General features: G+C 51.2%; 1 protein-coding gene across 3 annotated transcripts in view; it reads right to left on the minus strand.

Annotated features, from left to right (window-relative positions):
• The window catches only part of LOC138299197 (E3 ubiquitin-protein ligase TRIM39-like), a 228528-nt gene that overhangs the window by 23513 nt on the left and 185767 nt on the right, over positions 1-19248 (minus strand). For all 3 annotated transcript variants that reach the window (XM_069237303.1, XM_069237302.1, XM_069237304.1), the window contains one exon: positions 2619-2645. In XM_069237303.1, coding sequence (XP_069093404.1) covers positions 2619-2645 — 27 coding nt within the window. The remainder of the gene's footprint in view (positions 1-2618; positions 2646-19248) is intronic.

A 19248-nucleotide genomic window follows, 5' to 3' on the forward strand; every position in this document is an offset into this window, starting at 1 on the left:
GTAATTCCAACATGGTGGGGATCTTCAGAGTTCCATCCCGATCTCAAGGGACCCAGTAGTGGATGTGAGGTGGTGGGGTGTGGAAGACACACTGATTCAAGGGATACCACTCAAACCCCCACAGGCAGTCATGGGTGCTTTCACTCTAGGTTGGGGAGGTGACCGGGAGGATCTAGAGATCAAAGGCCTCTGATCTTCAAAAAAGGCCTTACCTTAGCGGTCAGTACATCCAGAGCTTAACAGGCAATACCACTGAGATGTGACACATAATCATGTAGGTGGATGTAGGGTCACATCTTCTCTGTTGGGAATCTTTGCAGCGCTGGTCCTGGGAGTAGAATCATCACATTTTGTTTTAAGCTACTCACTTTGCCAGTGTCTCGGTGGGCATATACATGCCAACCATAGCATCCTCAACTAGGGGTAATCCGCCATAGCTTCAGCCTATTGGGCACTTCTCTGGTGGATCCCTTTGCCATGGAAGACAGTGCCCACTGCCCAAAATTCTGTGCCCTCAATTTTCCATTGCAGAGAGCATAGTGGGAAGTGTTTTGCCTGAAGTAGAACTTTCTGATTCACTACACATTCCCTCCCAGAACATTGATTCTTTAGGTTTGGAGGAAGATCCACCTCTATCGAGCCCAGGTTATTCTGATCGTCCTTGACTGGCTACAAAGGGTTTGGTATGTGGACCGGATAACCCTCTCCCTGTGCCACCCATCCCATCTCCCCCCCTCACAGGATAGACCTCTCCCAGACATAGAGCCTCCAGCTTTATGCCTGGATATTAAGTGGGGCAACCTGAATGCCATCTCCTTACTCCCAGAAAAGGTGGATGTTGTCATATGTGCCTGCAGATGCTACACTAAAATGGTATACTCTGAAAGATGGAGTAGGGTTGTGTAGTGGTGCACCGTCTACTCAGTAGACTCTCTGCACGCTCATTTATCTTACGTTTCACTCTGTCACTAGCTTAACAGGGGTGTGTAGTAGGCACAACACTAGCTTAACACGGGTGTGTAGTAGGCACAGTCAGAGGCTACTTTGTGCATTTTCTTACTCCCTAATCAACCATCCCTCTTCAAAACTCTGGACGTTATGTGGTGGTTAGGGGATTTTACCTACAAGTTTCCTCCATCAAATTAAGCCACTAGGGGATATGAATCTCATTCTTATATTGCTAATGTGTCCCATTTGTGAGTGTTGGCACAGTTGCCAGTTGTGCCTGCTTACTTTCAAAACACTGTTTTTCATTGGCATCATGTCAGCAAGACATGTGAGTGATTTGCAAGCGTTAAGTGTTAAGCCTTCCTTCACTACATCGTTTCCTGACAACCTGGTTTTCAGAACCTGGGCTGCCTTCCCGCCTAAGGTGGTTATGGCCATTTATCTAAGCCAATTCAATACCCTTCCAACCTCCTTTTCTCCCCCACATCCTACAAAAGACAAGGAGAAGCCTCATAGACTGCACCCCAAGAGAGCGGTCAGCTTCTAAAGCGACAGAGCCAAGGATTACAGAGTTGACAACAAACTGTTTATCAGTTTGTAGGCAAGATGAAGAGAAAAGGGTAAGACAGTCCACAAGAGAATGTTATCACAATGGATTATTTTATGCATCAAATTGTTCTACACCCTGGCTCATAAGAAACTACTGGAAGGCATTAGGGCTCCCTCCACCAGAACAAAGCCTTCCACCTGAGCCTTGCCAAGGAGAGTCTTGGTTGCTGAAATCTACAAGGTGGTATACTGGGCTTTTCCCCACACTTTTGCAAAACATTATTTGGATTTGGCAGTGCAAAAGAAAGATCACTTTGCACATTCAGTCCTCCAAGATTTCTTGGTAAAACCAGCCATGCGCCCAATTCTTGGTCAGGTACTGATTGAGGAGTTTGTTTAAAGAATGAGGAATCTGCAGATAGAAGTATACATCAGAAGAAAGTTATTTACATTCAGTAACTATATTTCTGCAGATTCCTTGCTGACACATCCTGCTTCCAGTATTCATGGCTAGTTACATAAATTCTTTAATAATTTTCTAATTCTATAAATTGTACAAAACTTACTCAACCGATGTAATTCCCATCCTGTTTGCATCAAAGTCACATAAAAAACGGATTGGAAACTGACGTGTGTGCGCCAGTGGGGGTACTTTATGGCCTCACTGACAACACAGTGGTGTCTCTTCTGGTGCCAAAATGGAGATGGCATCTCCTAACAGTGTGGAGAGCTACTGAAATGTTTTGATCTTCAGTCTGATACATGGGACATACAGAAGTTGAGTAATCTGCAGGTAGATAGAGTACCCACCAGAAAGTTTGTTACCAAAGATAAGTAACTTTTTTCTTTTAGATAGTTTGCCTCGCCCCAGCTCTCAGGTAGTGCTGGCTACACCTCTGGCCTTTAATAATTTTGTTAATCATCTCTCTATAAAACACCTCTTTTGTGCTTATTGCTTTAAAACAGCTAAGGTACTGTTTACAAACCCCAATGCATTACAATACATTCAGTGAATGTTGTTTAGTCAGGCGTAAAACATTGAACCACCAAATAACATCTGTTCAGCATTGTGAACAATGCAAAGTACCTCTGTCATGTCAATATTGAGACAACGTAGTTACCTGCAAATCTTCGTGCATCTTTCCATTCTGGAATAAAATGAGAAAATCGTGATCATTCTGCCACAGTAATCAATGAATTAAGTGCTAACAGTTACATAATCATCTCAAAGGACTTTAATTGTTTTATGTCTTCTATTTTTAAAAATGTGATACAATATCAAAAATGCTTTAGGATAAGGAAATACAATATTTAAAAATTACAGTAAAAACATAGCTGAAATAAGAGGAAAAGACAGAGATCAGAATTAGAAACAAGATTTCATAAATTATTTGTTTTGTGAGTTTAGCAATAAATCCCCTGTTAGAAATGGAGTCTTTGGTTGGTAGTTAGGTTGCCCCCTGTCCAAGCAAAGTCCCTCACTCTAGTCAGGGTAAAGGAGAATCAGACTCAGTTAACCCCCTCTCACCGTCTTGGTAGCTTGGCACTAGCAGGCAGGCTTAACTCAGAAACAATGTGTAAAGTATTTGTACCAACACACACAGTAACACAGTGGAAACACTACAAAATGGACACCACACCAGTTTATATTTATCTAAATCAAACAAGACCAAAAGGACAAAAATCCAGCATACACAAGTTAAATTATGAATTTTCAAAAGAATAAGAGTCATGCTCCATAGAAAACAATGGAAATGTTGATTTTGCACAAAGTAACTGGTTAGCGTCGAAAATAAAGCCGCATAGGCTGGTGTGTGTTGGAAAATTCAACAATGCGTCGATTCCTTACTCGCAAGTGAGACGTGTGTCGTTTCTTCTCCGGTCGGGTCAGCGATGTGTCATTTTCCTCCCTCGCAAGAGAACGATGCGCTGCTTTCCGGACGGTGCACCTTGGATCTGCAGTCAGGATGACTTTGACACCCAGGGACAATGTGTGGAAAATCCGTTTGCATAGTGTGAGAAAACAGTGCTGCGTGTGGTTTGCGTCGTTATCAGCAGCCACAAGCCAGTGTTGCATGTCGTTTCTCTAGCCGCGATACGATGATCTCCCAGCCGCGAGGCAGGTGGGGTGTCAATTTCAGCCGCGAAGCGGACAGCACTTCGTTTATCAGCTGCGCTGTAAATGGTGCATCGAAAATTTCCCTGCACATTGGTCTGTGTCTGGATTTTTGTCCTTTTCCACCAGATTCACCTTTCAAGAGCCCAGGGACTGGATGGGGCACCATTTGGCAGGGCAGGAGTCTCAGCAGAGAGTACAGGTGCTGGCATAGGAAGTCTTTGATGGCCCTGAGACTTCAAAACAGGAGGAAAGCTCAGTTCAAACCCTTGGAGATTCTTCACAAGCAGGAATACTGTTGGACTTTTTTGCTTATGCAGGGTCATCCCCAATCTTTTTGCCTCCTGCCTTCTATTTCTTTCTGACCTGTGTGGGTCAGTTTGACAGTTGGGCTAGTTGCACCTCACACTAGACAGTGAAACAAAAGAGCTGGGGTGTAGTATGCATTTCCTGATGAGCCATCTGTGCTAGGATGGAGGGGAGGAGTGGTCACTTACACCTGAAAGGGCTGTGCCTGTCCTAACACAATGCAGTCTCTGACCCCCTGGTGAGTGTCTGGGGCCTGGCCTGGGCCAGGCAGGATTTCACATTCAAAAGAGACTTTGGGGGTGATTCTGACTATGGCGGACGGCGGAGGCCGTCCGCCATAGTACCGCCGCCAAATGACCGCACCGCGGTCAAAAGACCGCGGCGGCCATTCAGACATTTCCTCTGGGCCGGCGGGCGCTCTCCAAAAGAGCGCCCGCCGGCCCAGAGGAAATGCCCCTGCAACGAGGACGCCGGCTCAGAATTGAGCCGGCGTAGTTGCAGGGGTGCGACGGGTGCAGTTGCACCCGTCGCGTATTTCAGTGTCTGCAAGGCAGACACTGAAATACTTTGCGGCGCCCTCTTACGGGGGCCCCTGCTGTGCCCATGCCATTGGCATGGGCACGGCAGGGGCCCCCAGGGGCCCCGCGGCACCCCCTACTGCCATCCTGTTCATGGCGGGTTTCCCGCCATGAACAGGATGGCGGTAGGGGCTGTCAGAATCCTCATGGCGGCGGAGCGCGCTCCGCCGCCATGAAGGATTCCCCCGAGCAGCGGTAAGTCGGCGGTCTGAAACGCCGCGGTCAGAATGCTCGTGGGAGCACCGCCAGCCTGTTGGCGGTGCTCCCGTGGTCGGTGGCCCTGGCGGCCACCGGCCGCCAGGGTCAGAATGACCCCCTTTATTTTGAAGTAGGCCTACTTCAAAGGAGAAATTGGGTATAAGAAGGGCACCCAAAACCAGACTTTAGATCACTTCTGGACTTCAAGAGGAACCTCTGACTGGAGAAGAGCTGAGGAGAAGTGCTGCCCTGTCTGTGACTGTGCTTTGTGGAGCTATCCTGCAGTTTTGCCAAAGTAAGAGGCCAAAGACTGGACTTTTTGTGCCTTCCATCTTGTGAAGAAATCTTCAAGGGCTTGATTTAGAGCTTGCCTCCTGTTGTTTGAAGTCCTAGGGACAGCAAAGACTTCTCTCTGCCAACACCTGGAGTCTCAGAGAGACTCCTGCTCTGATACGTGGTGCCGTATTCAGTCCCTGGACCCTTGAAAGGAAGGCTGGTGGAAATCCAAGGAAATAGACTTCGGACTTCGGACCGACGCCGCTACTGAATCCGGTGACGGCGCCTGCAACTGACTCCGTGATCTTCGCTGGAACGCGACGACCTTCACAGGCCCGACGCCGCTGCAGCCCTGCTGATGTCCGTGACTCCATGGAAGTCGCCGCACCTCGTCGTGACCGACACCGCTCAAAGTGCGCAGATACAATGTTTCGCACAGACGCCACGATCCCCGACTTCGCGCATCGATTTGTTTTCACTCTTAACCAAAGGTACTGTACTTGGGGGTCTACGAGACTCTGGCCCTCATTTTGACCCTGGCGGTGTTGCACCGCCAGGGCCAACGGGGGCGGGAGCACCGCCGACAGGCCGGCGGTGCTCCCTTGGGCATTCCGACCGCGGCGGTAACACCGCGGTCGGACCGGGAAAACTGGCGGTCTCCCGCCAGTTTCCCGCTGCCCAAACGAATCCTCCAAGGCGGCGCAGCATGCTGCGCCGCCTTGGGGATTCTGACACCCCCTACCGCCATCCTGTTCCTGGCGGTTCGCCCGCCAGGAACAGGATGGCGGTAGGGGGTGTTGCGGGGCCCCTGGGGGCCCCTGCAGTGCCCATGCCAATGGCATGGGCACTGCAGGGGCCCCCGTAAGAGGGCCCCAAATAGTATTTCACTGTCTGCTTAGCAGACAGTGAAATACGCGACGGGTGCAACTGCACCCGTCGCACCTTCCCACTCCGCCGGCTCGATTCCGAGCCGGCGTCATCGTGGGAAGGGATTTTTCCCCTGGGCTGGCGGGCGGCCTTTTGGCGGCCGCCCGCCAGCCCAGGGGAAAAGTCAAAATACCTGCCGCGGTCTTGCGACCGCGGTACGGTATTTTGACGGCGGGACTTTGGCGGGCGGCCTCTGCCGCCTGCCAAGGTCCGAATGAGGGCCTCTGTGTCCGGTGCCGCTGGTGTCGGCTTGTTGGGAACGACTCCGTCACGATACCGTGTTAACACCTCATCGAAGCATTTTGAGTTTCTAAGCGCTATTTTTTAGTTTAATCTTTAAAAATTCATAACTTGACTTGTGTATGTCAGATTTTTGTCGTTTTGGTCTTGTTTTGTTTAGATAAATATTTCCTATTTTTCGAAACTGGTGTTGTGTCATTTTGTAGTGTTTTCAGCAAGTGTGTGTTGGTATGAATACTTTACACCTAGCACTCTGAAGTTAAGCCTACTGCTCTGCCAAGCTACCAAGGGGGTAAGCACGGGTTAGCTGAGGGTGATTCTCTTTTACCCTGACTAGAGTGAGGGTCCTTGCTTGAACATGGGGTAACCTGACTGTCAACCAAAGACCGCTCACAATTTTTAAATAAAGGCAATTGTTGAAATAAAAACATTATGAAACGAAGTAGGAAAATATTGAAATAAGTGACAACGTTTTTATCTGAACATTTTTACCCCGATGGCTGATGTGTAAAAGTAAAATAAAATTATGTCAATCAGACCGTCTGGTCAGAGTCATATATGGTGATTGTTGGTTTTCCGAAAACATGCAAATCCCTGAGCCAACATTATATTTAATTGTGTACCAACCATGCAGCACTTCAAATTATAAAATCTAATTAATGAAAAGGGGATGAAGGAAACCTGTGCATTTATTTTTTAAATGTGCCCAAGATACTAAGTATAGGAATAGTGTTTATTTGTGCAACTCAGAATTTGGGGTTACCCCTACTCTCATGTGTTTCAGAAGGCATTTCTTGAAATATTTGTCTTTCTTACATATTTAGCTTACATTTGAAAGCCAAACATGAACAGAAATTCACACATGTTCTACTTTTACTAATTCCCACGCTGCTTCCAATAAAAACGGTACCCCATCTATTTGAGAGTCAGGATACCCTCCTTGAGTTGTGTGCTAAAAAAATACACAGTACGTTCTATGTAAGAAAACAAGCCAATCCACCCTGGACTCTCCAGTGTATAGTTTTCACAAATGTCTTGGCTTAGTAGGTTTTGCTGGATGGCTGCCATTCCTGGGCCCACATACCCACATCCAGAAAATTGAGTAATTTGCAAGGGAAAAAAAATTGGCTCCAGGTTGTGTTCTGGGCCCTTTCTGTTGCAGGACAATGCGCCTGCCACATTATTGGGGTGCAGTTTTCATTGAAAGATCTGTTTTGCCGCTTTTGGTGTTAGGGAATGTCCCAACACCAAGGTAGACTGTTCTCTCTCTTTCTTGAAAAACAAAAAGCATAATGTCCGTGCTGGCAAGTGAACTTTCTACCCCCTTGGAGTGGGGCAACAGATTGAGATAACCCACCTAATCTGCCCTCCACTTGTACAACTATTTTGGGCTATGTACAAACTATCCTCAGGCAATTCTGGTTCTAGCATATAACTCTGTAATAAAGGCAAGTCACAAATTGAAACAAACAAACAAATGTGGAGACAAGAGAATGACAACATTCTCAGTGGTTAATTTGCAAAAGGAAATACATTTCTGGACTATACTTTGCAAGAACAGGATGCACAAGCCTCATTCAAATCAACTGCAGCTACTATGCTAATCAACTGCAGGAGATCACAATATGAAAATAAAGTCCTGATGTGTTGTGATATTTGCACAGATATATATCAAACTCAAGAAACCATAGGCATCCTCTCAATCTAAGCAGAAAAAGTTTAAAAAAAAGCAGAAACTGAAAAGACATCAAACAATTCAAGAAAGTGGAACCAATAAAAAGAAACTACCTGAAGAGCATGCGCATATATTGGAAGGTACAAGGAATTAACTCTAGATGAGTGCCTTTCATATAGAAGGACATGGAATGTTTAGGTTCCACTCTCATCCAATAAATGACTCATTTATAGGCTGGCGGGCGGCACTTGAGATCAATAGAGTTCCTCGCCTTTGTTCCCCTGACAGAAGACCACCCAAGGTATTTTCTTCAGCATGCCGGGGCCATCGTTTGATTTCCCTGCCAAGGCCACATTGTCTTGCATGTAGGTGCTAGAGAGGGAAAATCAGCGCTGGTCTCTGCACACTAAAATGGGTGGGGCAACCATCACTGTGACTCCTCATTCAATCAATCATTCATTCGCATTTATAAAGCGCGCTACTCACCCATAAAGGGTCTCAAGGCGCTGGGGGGGGGAGGAGGGGGGGGGGGTCAGTGCTCGAAGAGCCAGGTCTTGAGCTGCCTTCTGAAGGTGAGGTGATCAGGTATGGCGCGAAGGTGGCTGGGCAGAGAGTTCCAGGTCTTCGCTGCCAGGAAAGAGAAGGATCTTCCTCCGGCGGTGGCTTTGTGGATGCGGGGTACGGCTGCCAGGGCCTGTCCGGTAGAGCGTAGAGTGCGCGGAGGAGTGTAGAAGGAGACGCGGTTGTTGATGAGTTTGGGTCCGAGGTTGTGGAGGGCTTTGTGTGCGTGGGTGAGGAGTCGGAAGGTGATCCTCTTGTTGACTGGGAGCCAATGAAGTTTCTTCAGGTGTCCGGAGATGTGGTGGTGGAGGGGTATGTCCAGGATGAGACGTGCGGCAGCGTTCTGGATCCGTTGAAGTTTCCTCTGCAGCTTAGTGGTGATGCCAGCGTACAGAGTGTTCCTGTAGTCCAAGCGGCTGGTGACGAGGGCGTGGGTAACGGTCTTCCTGGTGTCGGTGGGGATCCAGCGGAAGATCTTGCGGAGCATGCGGAGGGTGTTGAAGCATGCCGAGGTCACCGAGTTAACCTGTCTGGTCATGGAGAGGGATGAGTCCAGGATGAAGCCGAGGTTGCGTGCGTGGTCGGTGGGTTGGGGAGTGCTGCCTAGGGCGGGTGGCCACCAGGAGTCGTCCCATGCGGTGGGAGTAGGGCCGAGGATGAGGACCTCCGTCTTATCTGTGTTCAGTTTCAGCCCGCTGTCTGTCATCCAGTTTGCTACTTCCTTCATTCCTTCGTGTAGTCTGGTCCTAGCTGAGGTGGGGTTGTTGGTGAGGCATAAGATGAGCTGGGTGTCGTCGGCGTAGGATATGAGGTTGAGTCCGTATTTGCATGCTATGTTCGCCAGGGGGGTCATGTAGACGTTGAAAAGAGTGGGGCTGAGGGAGGATCCTTGGGGTACGCCGCAGATGATCTCCGTGGCTGTGGATCTGAAGGGGGGCAGGCGGACTCTCTGGGTCCTTCCGGAGAGGAAGGAGCCGAGCCATTCCAGGGCCTTGCCTCTGATGCCGGCGTTGCTGAGGCGGCGTATCAGGGTGCGGTGGCAGACTGTGTCGAAGGCTGCAGAGAGGTCCAGGAGTATGAGGGCCACGGTTTCTCCCTTGTCGGTCAGGGCTCGGATGTCGTCCGTGGCTGCGATGAGGGCGGTTTCGGTGCTGTGGTTGGCCCTGAAACCGAACTGTGTGGGGTCGAGGGAGTCGTTGGTTTCCAGGGCGGTGGTGAGTTGAGCGTTGACGATTTTCTCAATCACTTTGGCGGGGAACGGTAGGAGAGAGATGGGCCGGAAGTTTTTGAGTTCGGTGGGGTCTGCTGTAGGTTTCTTTAAGAGGGCGTTGAGCTCTGCGTGTTTCCAGCTCTCCGGGAAGGTGTCAGTGGTGAGGGAGGCGTTGATGACGTCTCGGAGGTGCGGTGCGATGATGTTGTCGGCCTTGTTGTAGATGTGGTGCGGGCAGGGGTCCGATGGGGATCCGGAGTGGATCGAGTTCATGATGCGGGTGGTCTCCTCGGTGGTGGTTGGGCTCCAGGTGAGGATGGTGGTGATGTCGGTGGCGGGTTCCGGGGGGGGTTCGCGTTGGCGGTCGTGAAGCTGTTGTATATATCGGTGATCTTGTGGTGGAAGAAGGTTGCGAGGGAGTCGCAGAGGTCCTGTGAGGGAGGGATGGAGTTGTTTTCTGCGTCCGGGTTGGAGAGCTCTTTGATGATGCCAAATAGTTCCTTGCTGTTGTGGGCGTTGTTGCCAAGTCTGTTCCGGTAGGCTGTTTTTCGTGCGGCTTGGTGGTGTTGGCGGGTGGCGTCCTTGAGAGCTGACATGTTCTCTTCGGTCTGGTTGAGGCGCCACGTCTTCTCGCGGGCGCGGCATTCTTTCTTGGAGTCCTTGAGGTCGGGGGTGAACCAGGAGTTTTTCTTGTGGTTGTTGGTGATAGCTTGAGTCTTCAGGGGGGGCAGGAGGTTGGCGCAGTCGGAGATCCAGCTTGTGAGGTTGTTGGCGGCTTCATTGGGGTCGGTGGTGCTGGTGGGTTGGTTCTGGGAGAGGGTTGATGCGAGCTGTTCTGTGGTGATTCGATTCCAGTGTCTTCTTGGTGGTTGCTGGGTGTGGTGATGCACGGTGGTCTTCTTGAAGCTGAAGTGGACACAGCTGTGGTCCGACCAGGTGAGTTCGGTGGCGTGGTTGAAGGTGATGTGTTTGCTGGAGGAGAAGATGGGGTCGAGCGTGTGTCCGGCGTAGTGGGTGGGGGTGTTGACTAGCTGTTTCAGTCCCAGGTTTGCGAGGTTGTCCAGTAAGGCGGTGGTGTTGTTGTCGGTGAGGTTCTCCAGGTGAAAGTTGAGGTCTCCTAGGAGGATGTAGTCGGTGGACGAGAGTGCGTGAGGGTTGACGAAGTCTGCGATGTCTTCGCTGAACTTGGTGCGAGGTCCTGGTGGTCTGTACATGAGGGTGCCTCTGAGGGTGGTCTTGGGGTCGTTGTGGATCGTGAAGTGGAGATGTTCGGCGTCGGGGAGTGAGTCGTCGGTGTGGGTCGAGATGGGGATGGAGTTTTTGTGTGCGATGGCGATGCCTCCTCCGATGCGGTTGGTGTGGTCTTTCCGGATGATTTTGTAGCCGTCGGGGATGGCTATGGCGGTGTCGGGTGCCGAGGAGGGGTTCATCCAGGTCTCGGTGAGGAAGGCGATGTCTGGGTTTGTTGAGGTGATGAGGTTCCACAGTTCGATGGCGTGCCTGTGGACGGATCGGGTGTTGACCAGGATGCAGTGGAGATTGCTTCCGGGGGAGTTGTTCTTGGCGGGAGCGGTGGGGGTCCGAAGGCAGGTGAAGCGGCAGTTGCTGCAGGTGAAGGGTCCGTGGGTTCGATTCGGGGTGGCGCGGTAGCAGCCTGGTGTGCGGCCGGGGTTGAGGTTGGCGAGGGTGGCGGAGTCGTAGGTAAGGCGGGAGGCGCGGGGGCCTCATTCCAATGTCAGTGAGGCCACAGTCATGGCGAACATTCAGTGCTTCCCCCACCTCTCCATGGTAGCAGAGAACGCACAGCATCCACCAAACTCAAGATGCATCTGTAACCCGAAATGATAATATCACAAACTTTGACTATGACAGTAGAAGTCTGATTGCCCTGCACACAGAATACCAGCGGTGAAAATGATTTATTAGCAGTTTTCTATTGAACAAACTAGACTTTGAGTACTTGGATGGCTGCCCACTGGGCCTGCCACTGCTGGCAGTAGTTCTGGTGGTGGTGCTGGTGGCGGTGCTGGCAGTGGTGGGGGGAGGCTCCAGGCCATCCCCTGCAGCCTTGAACAGCTGCCCACTGGGGCTGCCGCTGCTGGCAGTGGTGCTGGAAGTGGTGGGGGGAGGCTTCCGCCCATCCCCTGCAGCCTCAGACGGCTGCCCACTGGGGCTGCTGCTGCTGCTGGCAGTGGTGCTGGTGGTGGTGCTGGTGGTGGTGCTGGCAGTGGTGGGAGGAGGCTGCAGCCCTTTCCCTGCAGCCTGCAGCTGGGGATTTCCCTTGCCCTTCCTCCTTCAGCTGGTGGAGCCTCCTTGCCCTTCCTAGATGCTGCTGGTGGTGCATCCTTGCCCTTCCTAGATGCTGCGGGTGGTGCCTCCTTGCCCTTCCTTGATACACCTGGTGCAGGCACCCTGTCAGTGTTGCTGCCTGGTGCCCTTGATCCTCTCCCACCTGCAGTAGCTGTCGACCCTGCTGTGGCCGTGGACTGGGTAGCTGAGGTGCTCGCCTGGGTTCTGACCACCCTACCTTACATGCAGGGCGGTGGGGGGGGGGAGTGGTAGGGAATAGGTCAAGGGTGGAGGGGAAAAGCCTCTTAGGGACAATGGGGTGGGAATAGGGTGAAGGTTTGGAAGTCGAGGAAGAGGAAGTGGTTGTGGGAGGTGTCTGTCTGCTCTGTTTGGGTGCAGGTGCATGGGCTGGATGCTGTTGTGAGGTGGATGGCTGTTGGGTGTCTGAGTGCTTGTGTACTTTGGGAGTAGGGGGGACAGACACAGTGGGAGAGGACACAGGGAACGTGTGCATGGATGTTGGGGTGGTGACTGCCAGTGAGGGGCATGTAGTGATAGGTGTGATGGTGGTAGTGGATGAGGACGTAGTGCATGCAGGTGTGAGTGTAGACGCTACTGGGAGGGAGGTGGAAGAGGACGAGGAGGGGGACACAGTGGAGGCAGTGGATGTTGGTATGTCTGCATCTGGATGGTGTTTGTGTGAGTGCCTGTAGGATGATGTGTGGTGCTTGTGTTTGCCTGTGCCACTCTTGTGTGTTGTCCTTGGTGCATGATGGTCTGCCTGTGTGCTTGGGATAGGTTGAGGTTGAGGGGAATAAGATTGGGCAGAGGAAGTTAGAGGGGGAGGCTAGAAAAAGGGACAATGGCTGTGTTAGAAATGGGGTTTTTGGTTGGCAGTCCGGTTGCCCTCTGTCCAAGCAAGAACCATCACTCTAGTCAGGGTAAGTCACACACAATCCAAAATCAGCCTGTGCCCACCCTCTGGTAGCTTGGCACGAGCAGTCAGGCTTAACTTAGAAGGCAATGTGTAAAGTATTTGTGCAATAAATCATACAATACCACCATATAGCACCACAAAAATACACCACACAGTGTTTAGAAAAATATATAATATTTATCAGGATAATTGTAGGTCAAAAAGAATAAAGTTGCAATGGGAAATTGTAGAGATATCACTGAAAAGTGATATAAAGTGTCTTAAGTCTTTAGAATATAAACAAAGTCTCTTTCAAGCACAAGTACCTGGTTTAGCGTGGAAAAATCTCCTCAGAGGGCCACAAAAGAAGAGGTGCATGGAAAAAGGGTGTGTGCGTCGATTTCTCCTCAGCACACACGGACTTGCGCCGTTATTTTCCACGCGGGGAAGTCGTGCGTTGTTTTCCGGCGCGCGGACAGTCTCTTTTCGTGGAACGCGGGGATTACCAGATGTCCCGGGTCTGTGCGTGGATTTTCCTGCTTGTTTTCTGGCTGCGTGTCGTTCTGCGGGGCTGCGCGTTGAAATTACAATCTCACGGCAGGCGTCGCGTCGATTTCTCCGTGCGTCGGATTTTCGGTCGTCCCAAGAGCGTTTTGTCGATCAGCTTCGGTGTGCGGCGTTTTTCTTGCCGCGGAACAAGCTGTGCGTCGAAATGTTCGGCGCACGGAGCGTCCAAGCGAAAGAGGGAAGTCTTTTTGGTCTTGAGACTTCAGGGAACAGGAGGCAAGCTCTATCCAAGCCCTTGGAGAGCACTTTTACAGCCAGACAAGAGTTCAGCAAGGCAGCAGGCCAACAGCAAGGCAGCAGTCCTTTGTAGAAAGCAGACAGGTGAGTCCTTTGAGAAGCCAGGCAGTTCTTCTTGGCAGGATGTAGTTTCTGGTTCAGGTTTCTTCTCCAGCAAGTGTCTGATGAGGTAGGGCAGAGGCCCTGTTATATACCCAAATGTGCCTTTGAAGTGGGGGAGACTTCAAAGAGTGGCTAAGAAGTGCACCAGGTCCCCTTTCAGTTCAATCCTGTCTGCCAGGGTCCCAGTAGGGGGTGTGGCAGTCCTTTGTGTGAGAGCAGGCCTTCCACCCTCCCAGCCCAAGAAGACCCATTCAAAATGCAGATGTATGCAAGTGAGGCAGAGTACCCTGTGTTTGGGGTGTGTCTGAGTGAATGCACAAGGAGCTGTCAACCAAGCCCAGCCAGACGTGGATTGTAAGGCACAGAAGGATTTAAGTGCAAAGAAATGCTCACTTTCTAAAAGTATTATAATATTAAATCCGACTTCACCAGTCAGCAGGATTTTGTATTACCATTCTGGCCATACTAAATATGACCTTCCTGCTCCTTTCAGATCAGCAGCTGCCACTTCAACAGTGTATGAGGGCAGCCCCAATGTTAGCCTATGAAGGGAGCAGGCCTCACAGTAGTGTAAAAACGAATTTAGGAGTTTTACACTACCAGGACATATAACTACACAGGTACATGTCCTGCCTTTTACCTATACAGCACCCTGCTCTAGGGGTTACCTAGGGCATACATTAAGGGTGACTTATATGTAGAAAAAGGGGAGTTCTAGGCTTGGCAAGTACTTTTAAATGCCAAGTGGAGGTGGCAGTGAAACTGCACACACAGGCCTTGCAATGGCAGGCCTGAGACAAGGAAAAGGGGCTACTTAAGTGGGTGGCACAACCAGTGCTGCTGGCCCACTAGTAGCATTTAATTTACCAGCCCTATGCACATAAATGCACCTTACTAGGGACTTATAAGTAAATTAATAGTCCAATCAGGTATGATTCAAGGTTACCATGTTTTAAGGGAGAGATCATATGCACTTTAGCACTGGTTAAGCAGTGGTAAAGTGCGCAGAGTCTAAAATCCAGCAAAAATGAGGTCAGAAAAAGAAAAGGAGGAAGGCAAAAAGTTTGGGGATGACCCTGTCAAAAAGCCAGGTCCAACAGGCTGTCATCAGGGAAGAGGCCAGAGCCTGGATTGATCTCTGCTTCGCCGCCATGCCAGAGTGAATGCCCTCCAGGAATGCATTTGTTTGTTGCAAATGGGCTGCCAGCCGCTGGATGGCATTCACAATTGTTGACTGCCCAACAGAGATGGATCTCAGGAGGTCAATAGCCTCCTCACCCAGGGTAGCAGGGCTAATTGGGGCAGGGCCTGAGGTGCCTGGGACGAAGGAGATGCCCACCCTCCTGGGTGAGCAGGCACAGGAAACACGCTGAGGGGCTGCTGGGAGGGTGGTGCTGGTACAGGGTGGCGGCTGTACCTGTAGTTGAGGTGGGCACAGAAGTGCCCTCCACCACCAGGGAGCTTCCATCAGAGGAGGTATCACTGTCAGAACTGTCCCCTCCAGTCTCCGCCGTGGTGCTCCCCTCGTCCTCCGTCCCACTGGTGCCCTCACCGTTGGTGGATTCGGCCTCCTGGGCCCTGTGGGATGCAGCTCCCGCCGTTGCCTGTGCTCCTCCGCCAGATGATGCTAATGCACATAAGGACAGGATGACAAAACAAAAATGGGGAGAGCGAGACAAAGGATACCCTTGGTCAATGGCGGCAACAACACCACCGTTGGCGTACACGACACACACACAGGGAACAGCCCTACGCACTAGGCAATGCACTAACAGTCACAATGCTAGTCACCAACCCATGGACAGGGATCCCTAATGCCAATTGCAGCATAGCTGAGACCCACAGACACCTGCCCAGTAGTGGATGCCTACTAGCTAGGTTGGAGGAGGTGTACATCAGACCCTATCCTGCAATGTCCGGCCTGGCCTTGGGGCACCACAGGCCCACATGCCCACCCGGATGCCACCCCACCACGCCCAGGTAGTATATTGGGGCACTGTACTCACCCCCTTGTGGCTGCTGTGATGCCCCCAAGCACCCATCCAGCTCCAGATAGGCCACCACCAGTATGCAGGCCATGCGGGGGTCAGGGTTCAACGGGCACCCCTTCCTCGTTGGGAGGCCATCCCCAGCTGGGCCTCCGCCATCTTTTGTGTCCAGCTTCTCAGGACCTCCCACTGTTTGTGACAGTGGGTGCTCCGCCTGCTGTAGAACCCCAGGGTCCGCACGTCCTTGGCGATGGCATGCCATATACCCTTTTTTTGATGGGCGCTGACCTGCAGAGAACTACACATAGGAAAATAAATCAGTTAGACCATCCTGCCTCTTACCCTCATGGCCCACCATAGGCCTCACATCCCCTTACGCACATACATTGCCCACCATACATGCAGCACGCGGCCCTTGGCCCTTCCACCAAACCCACCCCACACGAGGCCCTCACACACTGCACTCCATGCATTCATGCCCCATGCATCGTGCTAACACTGTACTCACCTGTGGGTCTGGAGGCTCATACAGCATTCAGTACTGAGGTAGGACCCTATCCACCAGTCTCTCCAACTCCGCAGCGGTGAAGGCAGGGGCCCTTTCCCCAGTGACACGAGACATGGTCGGTTCCAGACACAAGTCATAGCAGCACTTGCAGTGTAGCTCCTCTCCTGTTGAAGGTCAGGTAGCAAGTGTGTGAACAGATAGAAATAGCGGTCACGTCCACGGGCGTACATCACCATTGCCCACTGTAAACCATAGGGCCCAATGGTATCCAATGAGGAGTTGCACCGCGGTTCTAGACCGCCTCCCGCAACGGCGCACAACGTCAGTGGAATTACCTCATTTCCGCATGTCCCTCCATACAGGACAGGCGGATGCCATTTGAGAAGGGGGGTCAGGCCATAGCACCTAACTGCATCACAGTACACATATGCACCATTTGGGCCTATACAACAATATACTGTTACTGTTACAATATGCAATGCAGTGTAGTGTTTGGAAATATGGAATACTGACCAGCTGCTCACTGTTTGTCCCCTAGATTGCAACCGCTGTGGACGAATAAGAGATGGAGGCCTCCACCCATGTACAAGCCCCTGGTGGACTTGCCAACAAGGCACAGGCACATTATCCACACCTATAGACTGCACAGGGCCACAATCACAGAGCTGTGTGCCCAATTGGAGCTTGACCTGATATCTGCTATCCGTCACCCCACCGGGATCCCCCTCTTGTGCAGGCGCTATCAGTGCTCCATTTCCTGGCGACTGTCTCCTTCCAAGTGACAGTGGGCTTGGCAGCAGGACTGTCTCAGCCAATGTTCTCAATAGTGTTGACTAGAGTGTTGTCTGCCCTGATTAAACACATGTGCAGCTACAATGTTTTCCCCCAGGTGGAGGATCTGGCCACAGTGAAAGCTGACTTCTATGCAATGGGACATATCCCCAAACATTATTGGGGCAATTGATGGTACACATATAGCTTCCCCCCCCCCTCCCCCCCGGAGAAATGAACATCTGTTCAGAAATTGAAAGGGCTTTCACTCTGTGAATGTGCAGATAGTGTGCCTGGCGGACCAGTACATCTCCCATGTCAATGCTAAGTATCCTGGGTCTCTGCATGATGCCTTTATTCTGAGTAATAGCAGCATACCATATGTGATGGCTCAACTCCAGAGGCACCGGGTGTGGCTAATAGTTGAGCCCTGATTCCCACCTAGTAGGTCTTGGTGTATGGGTATGGTGTGGGCCCTAAGGGTTAGTGTGTCTAACAGTTGTCCCTCGATATTTGCAGTGACTCTGGTTACCCCAACCTATCATGGCTACTGACCCCTGTGAGGAATGCCTGGACAAGGGCAGAGGAACGTTACAATGAGGCACATGGGCGAACAAGAATAATAATTGAAAGGACATTCGCCTTCCTGAAGGCCAGGTTTTGTTGCCTCCATCTAATAGGTGGATCCCTGCACTACTCACCCAAGAAGGTGTGCCAGATCATTGTGGTATGCTGTATGTTTCAAAACCTTGCCTTACATCGCCAGGTGCCTTTTCTGCAGGAGGATGAGGCTGGAGATGGGCGAGTGGCAGCAGTGGACCCTATGGATAGTGAAGATGAGGAGGCAGAGGATGAGGACAACAGAAGTGCTATAATATGACAATACTTCCAATGACACACTGGTAAGACACTGTAATTTAACTTTACATTAACAGTTTTGTATTTGACATTGTAACTGGCAGGCTGATTTTCCCACTTCTATGGCCACTTACTGTACCCTTTGGCATCTCTATTTGCAGATATTTGTGCCCCACTATCGCTCCTGGTGTGTTGACTGCAGCCAACTACAGGTCATTCCTATGTATACATTACTGTACAGTTGTATTGCAGTGTTTAAAGCTTGTTAAACAAATACATATTTCAATCATTTGACAGACTCCATACTTGTATTTATTCAAATAGTGTTTATTTAAGTGCTAATAAGTAGAGAGGGATGTGCAATGGGCTGGGGTGATGGTGGAGGAATGTCCAGGATAGAGTCCAGTCTATTTCAATCACAGGTGCATTGTCCAAGGGGGCATAGGAAGTGGAGCAATGGCAGTTCAAGGTGGACAGGGTGACAGAGTGGGACACAAGGGTGACAATCAGGAGAGTCTTATTTCCTGGCGGGGGTCTTGGCAATAGTCTCTGGCTTCTGCCTGGATCTCAGGGACCGTTTGCAGGGTGGTTCTCCTTCAGGGGGTGGGGTGCTGGTGGGTTGTTGTTCCTGTGGCAGGGCCTCCTGTCCACTAGCGGCAGCAGAGGTAGAAGGCTGTTCATCGGTTTCGCTAGTGTCAGGGGCCCGGTGGTGTGCCACTGCCTCCCTCATGGTGTTGGCCCCTGCAATGGTGACCAGGGTGGTGTTGATGCCCTTCAAGTCCTCCCTGATCCCCAGGTACTGTCCATCCTGCAGCCGCTGGGTCTCCTGTAACTTGTCCAGTATCTGGCCCATTGTCTCCTGGGAATGGTGGTATGCTCCCAGGATGTTGGTGAGTGCCTCCTGGAGAATCGGTTCCCTGGGCCTGTCCTCCCCGTGTCGCACAGCAGTCTTCCCAGCTTCCCTGTTGTCCTGTGCCTCTGTCCCCTGAACCGTGTGCCCACCGCCACTGACCCCAGGTCCCTGATCGTCCTGTGATTGTGGGGTGGTCTGGGGTCCCTGTAGTGGTGGACACACTGCTGATTGACGTGACCTGGGGACAGAGGTATGGGCCCGCTGGGTGGGTACTGTGCTGGTGTTTCCTGAGGGGGGAGGCTCTGTGGTGGTTTGGTTCTGTGCCTTGGTTACTGACTGTCCAGAGATCCATGATGGGCCAGGTTGGACATCCAGATCTAGGCGTCCAGAGCTGCTGTCATCACTGTGGGCCTCTTCTGGGGGGGGACTAGATGTTGCTGGCACCTCCTCTCCGGTGACTTGGGTGGGGGACCTGTGGGGATGTAAATGCAGTGTTATTGTTTCAGTGTGTGTCATCTTGTGCATGGGTGTGTTGCACTTTATGGGTGTTATTGCCCTGTCAGCTTTACCTT

Source organism: Pleurodeles waltl, chromosome 6 (assembly GCF_031143425.1).
Source record: "Pleurodeles waltl isolate 20211129_DDA chromosome 6, aPleWal1.hap1.20221129, whole genome shotgun sequence".
NCBI classification, from domain to species: Eukaryota; Metazoa; Chordata; class Amphibia; order Caudata; family Salamandridae; genus Pleurodeles; species Pleurodeles waltl.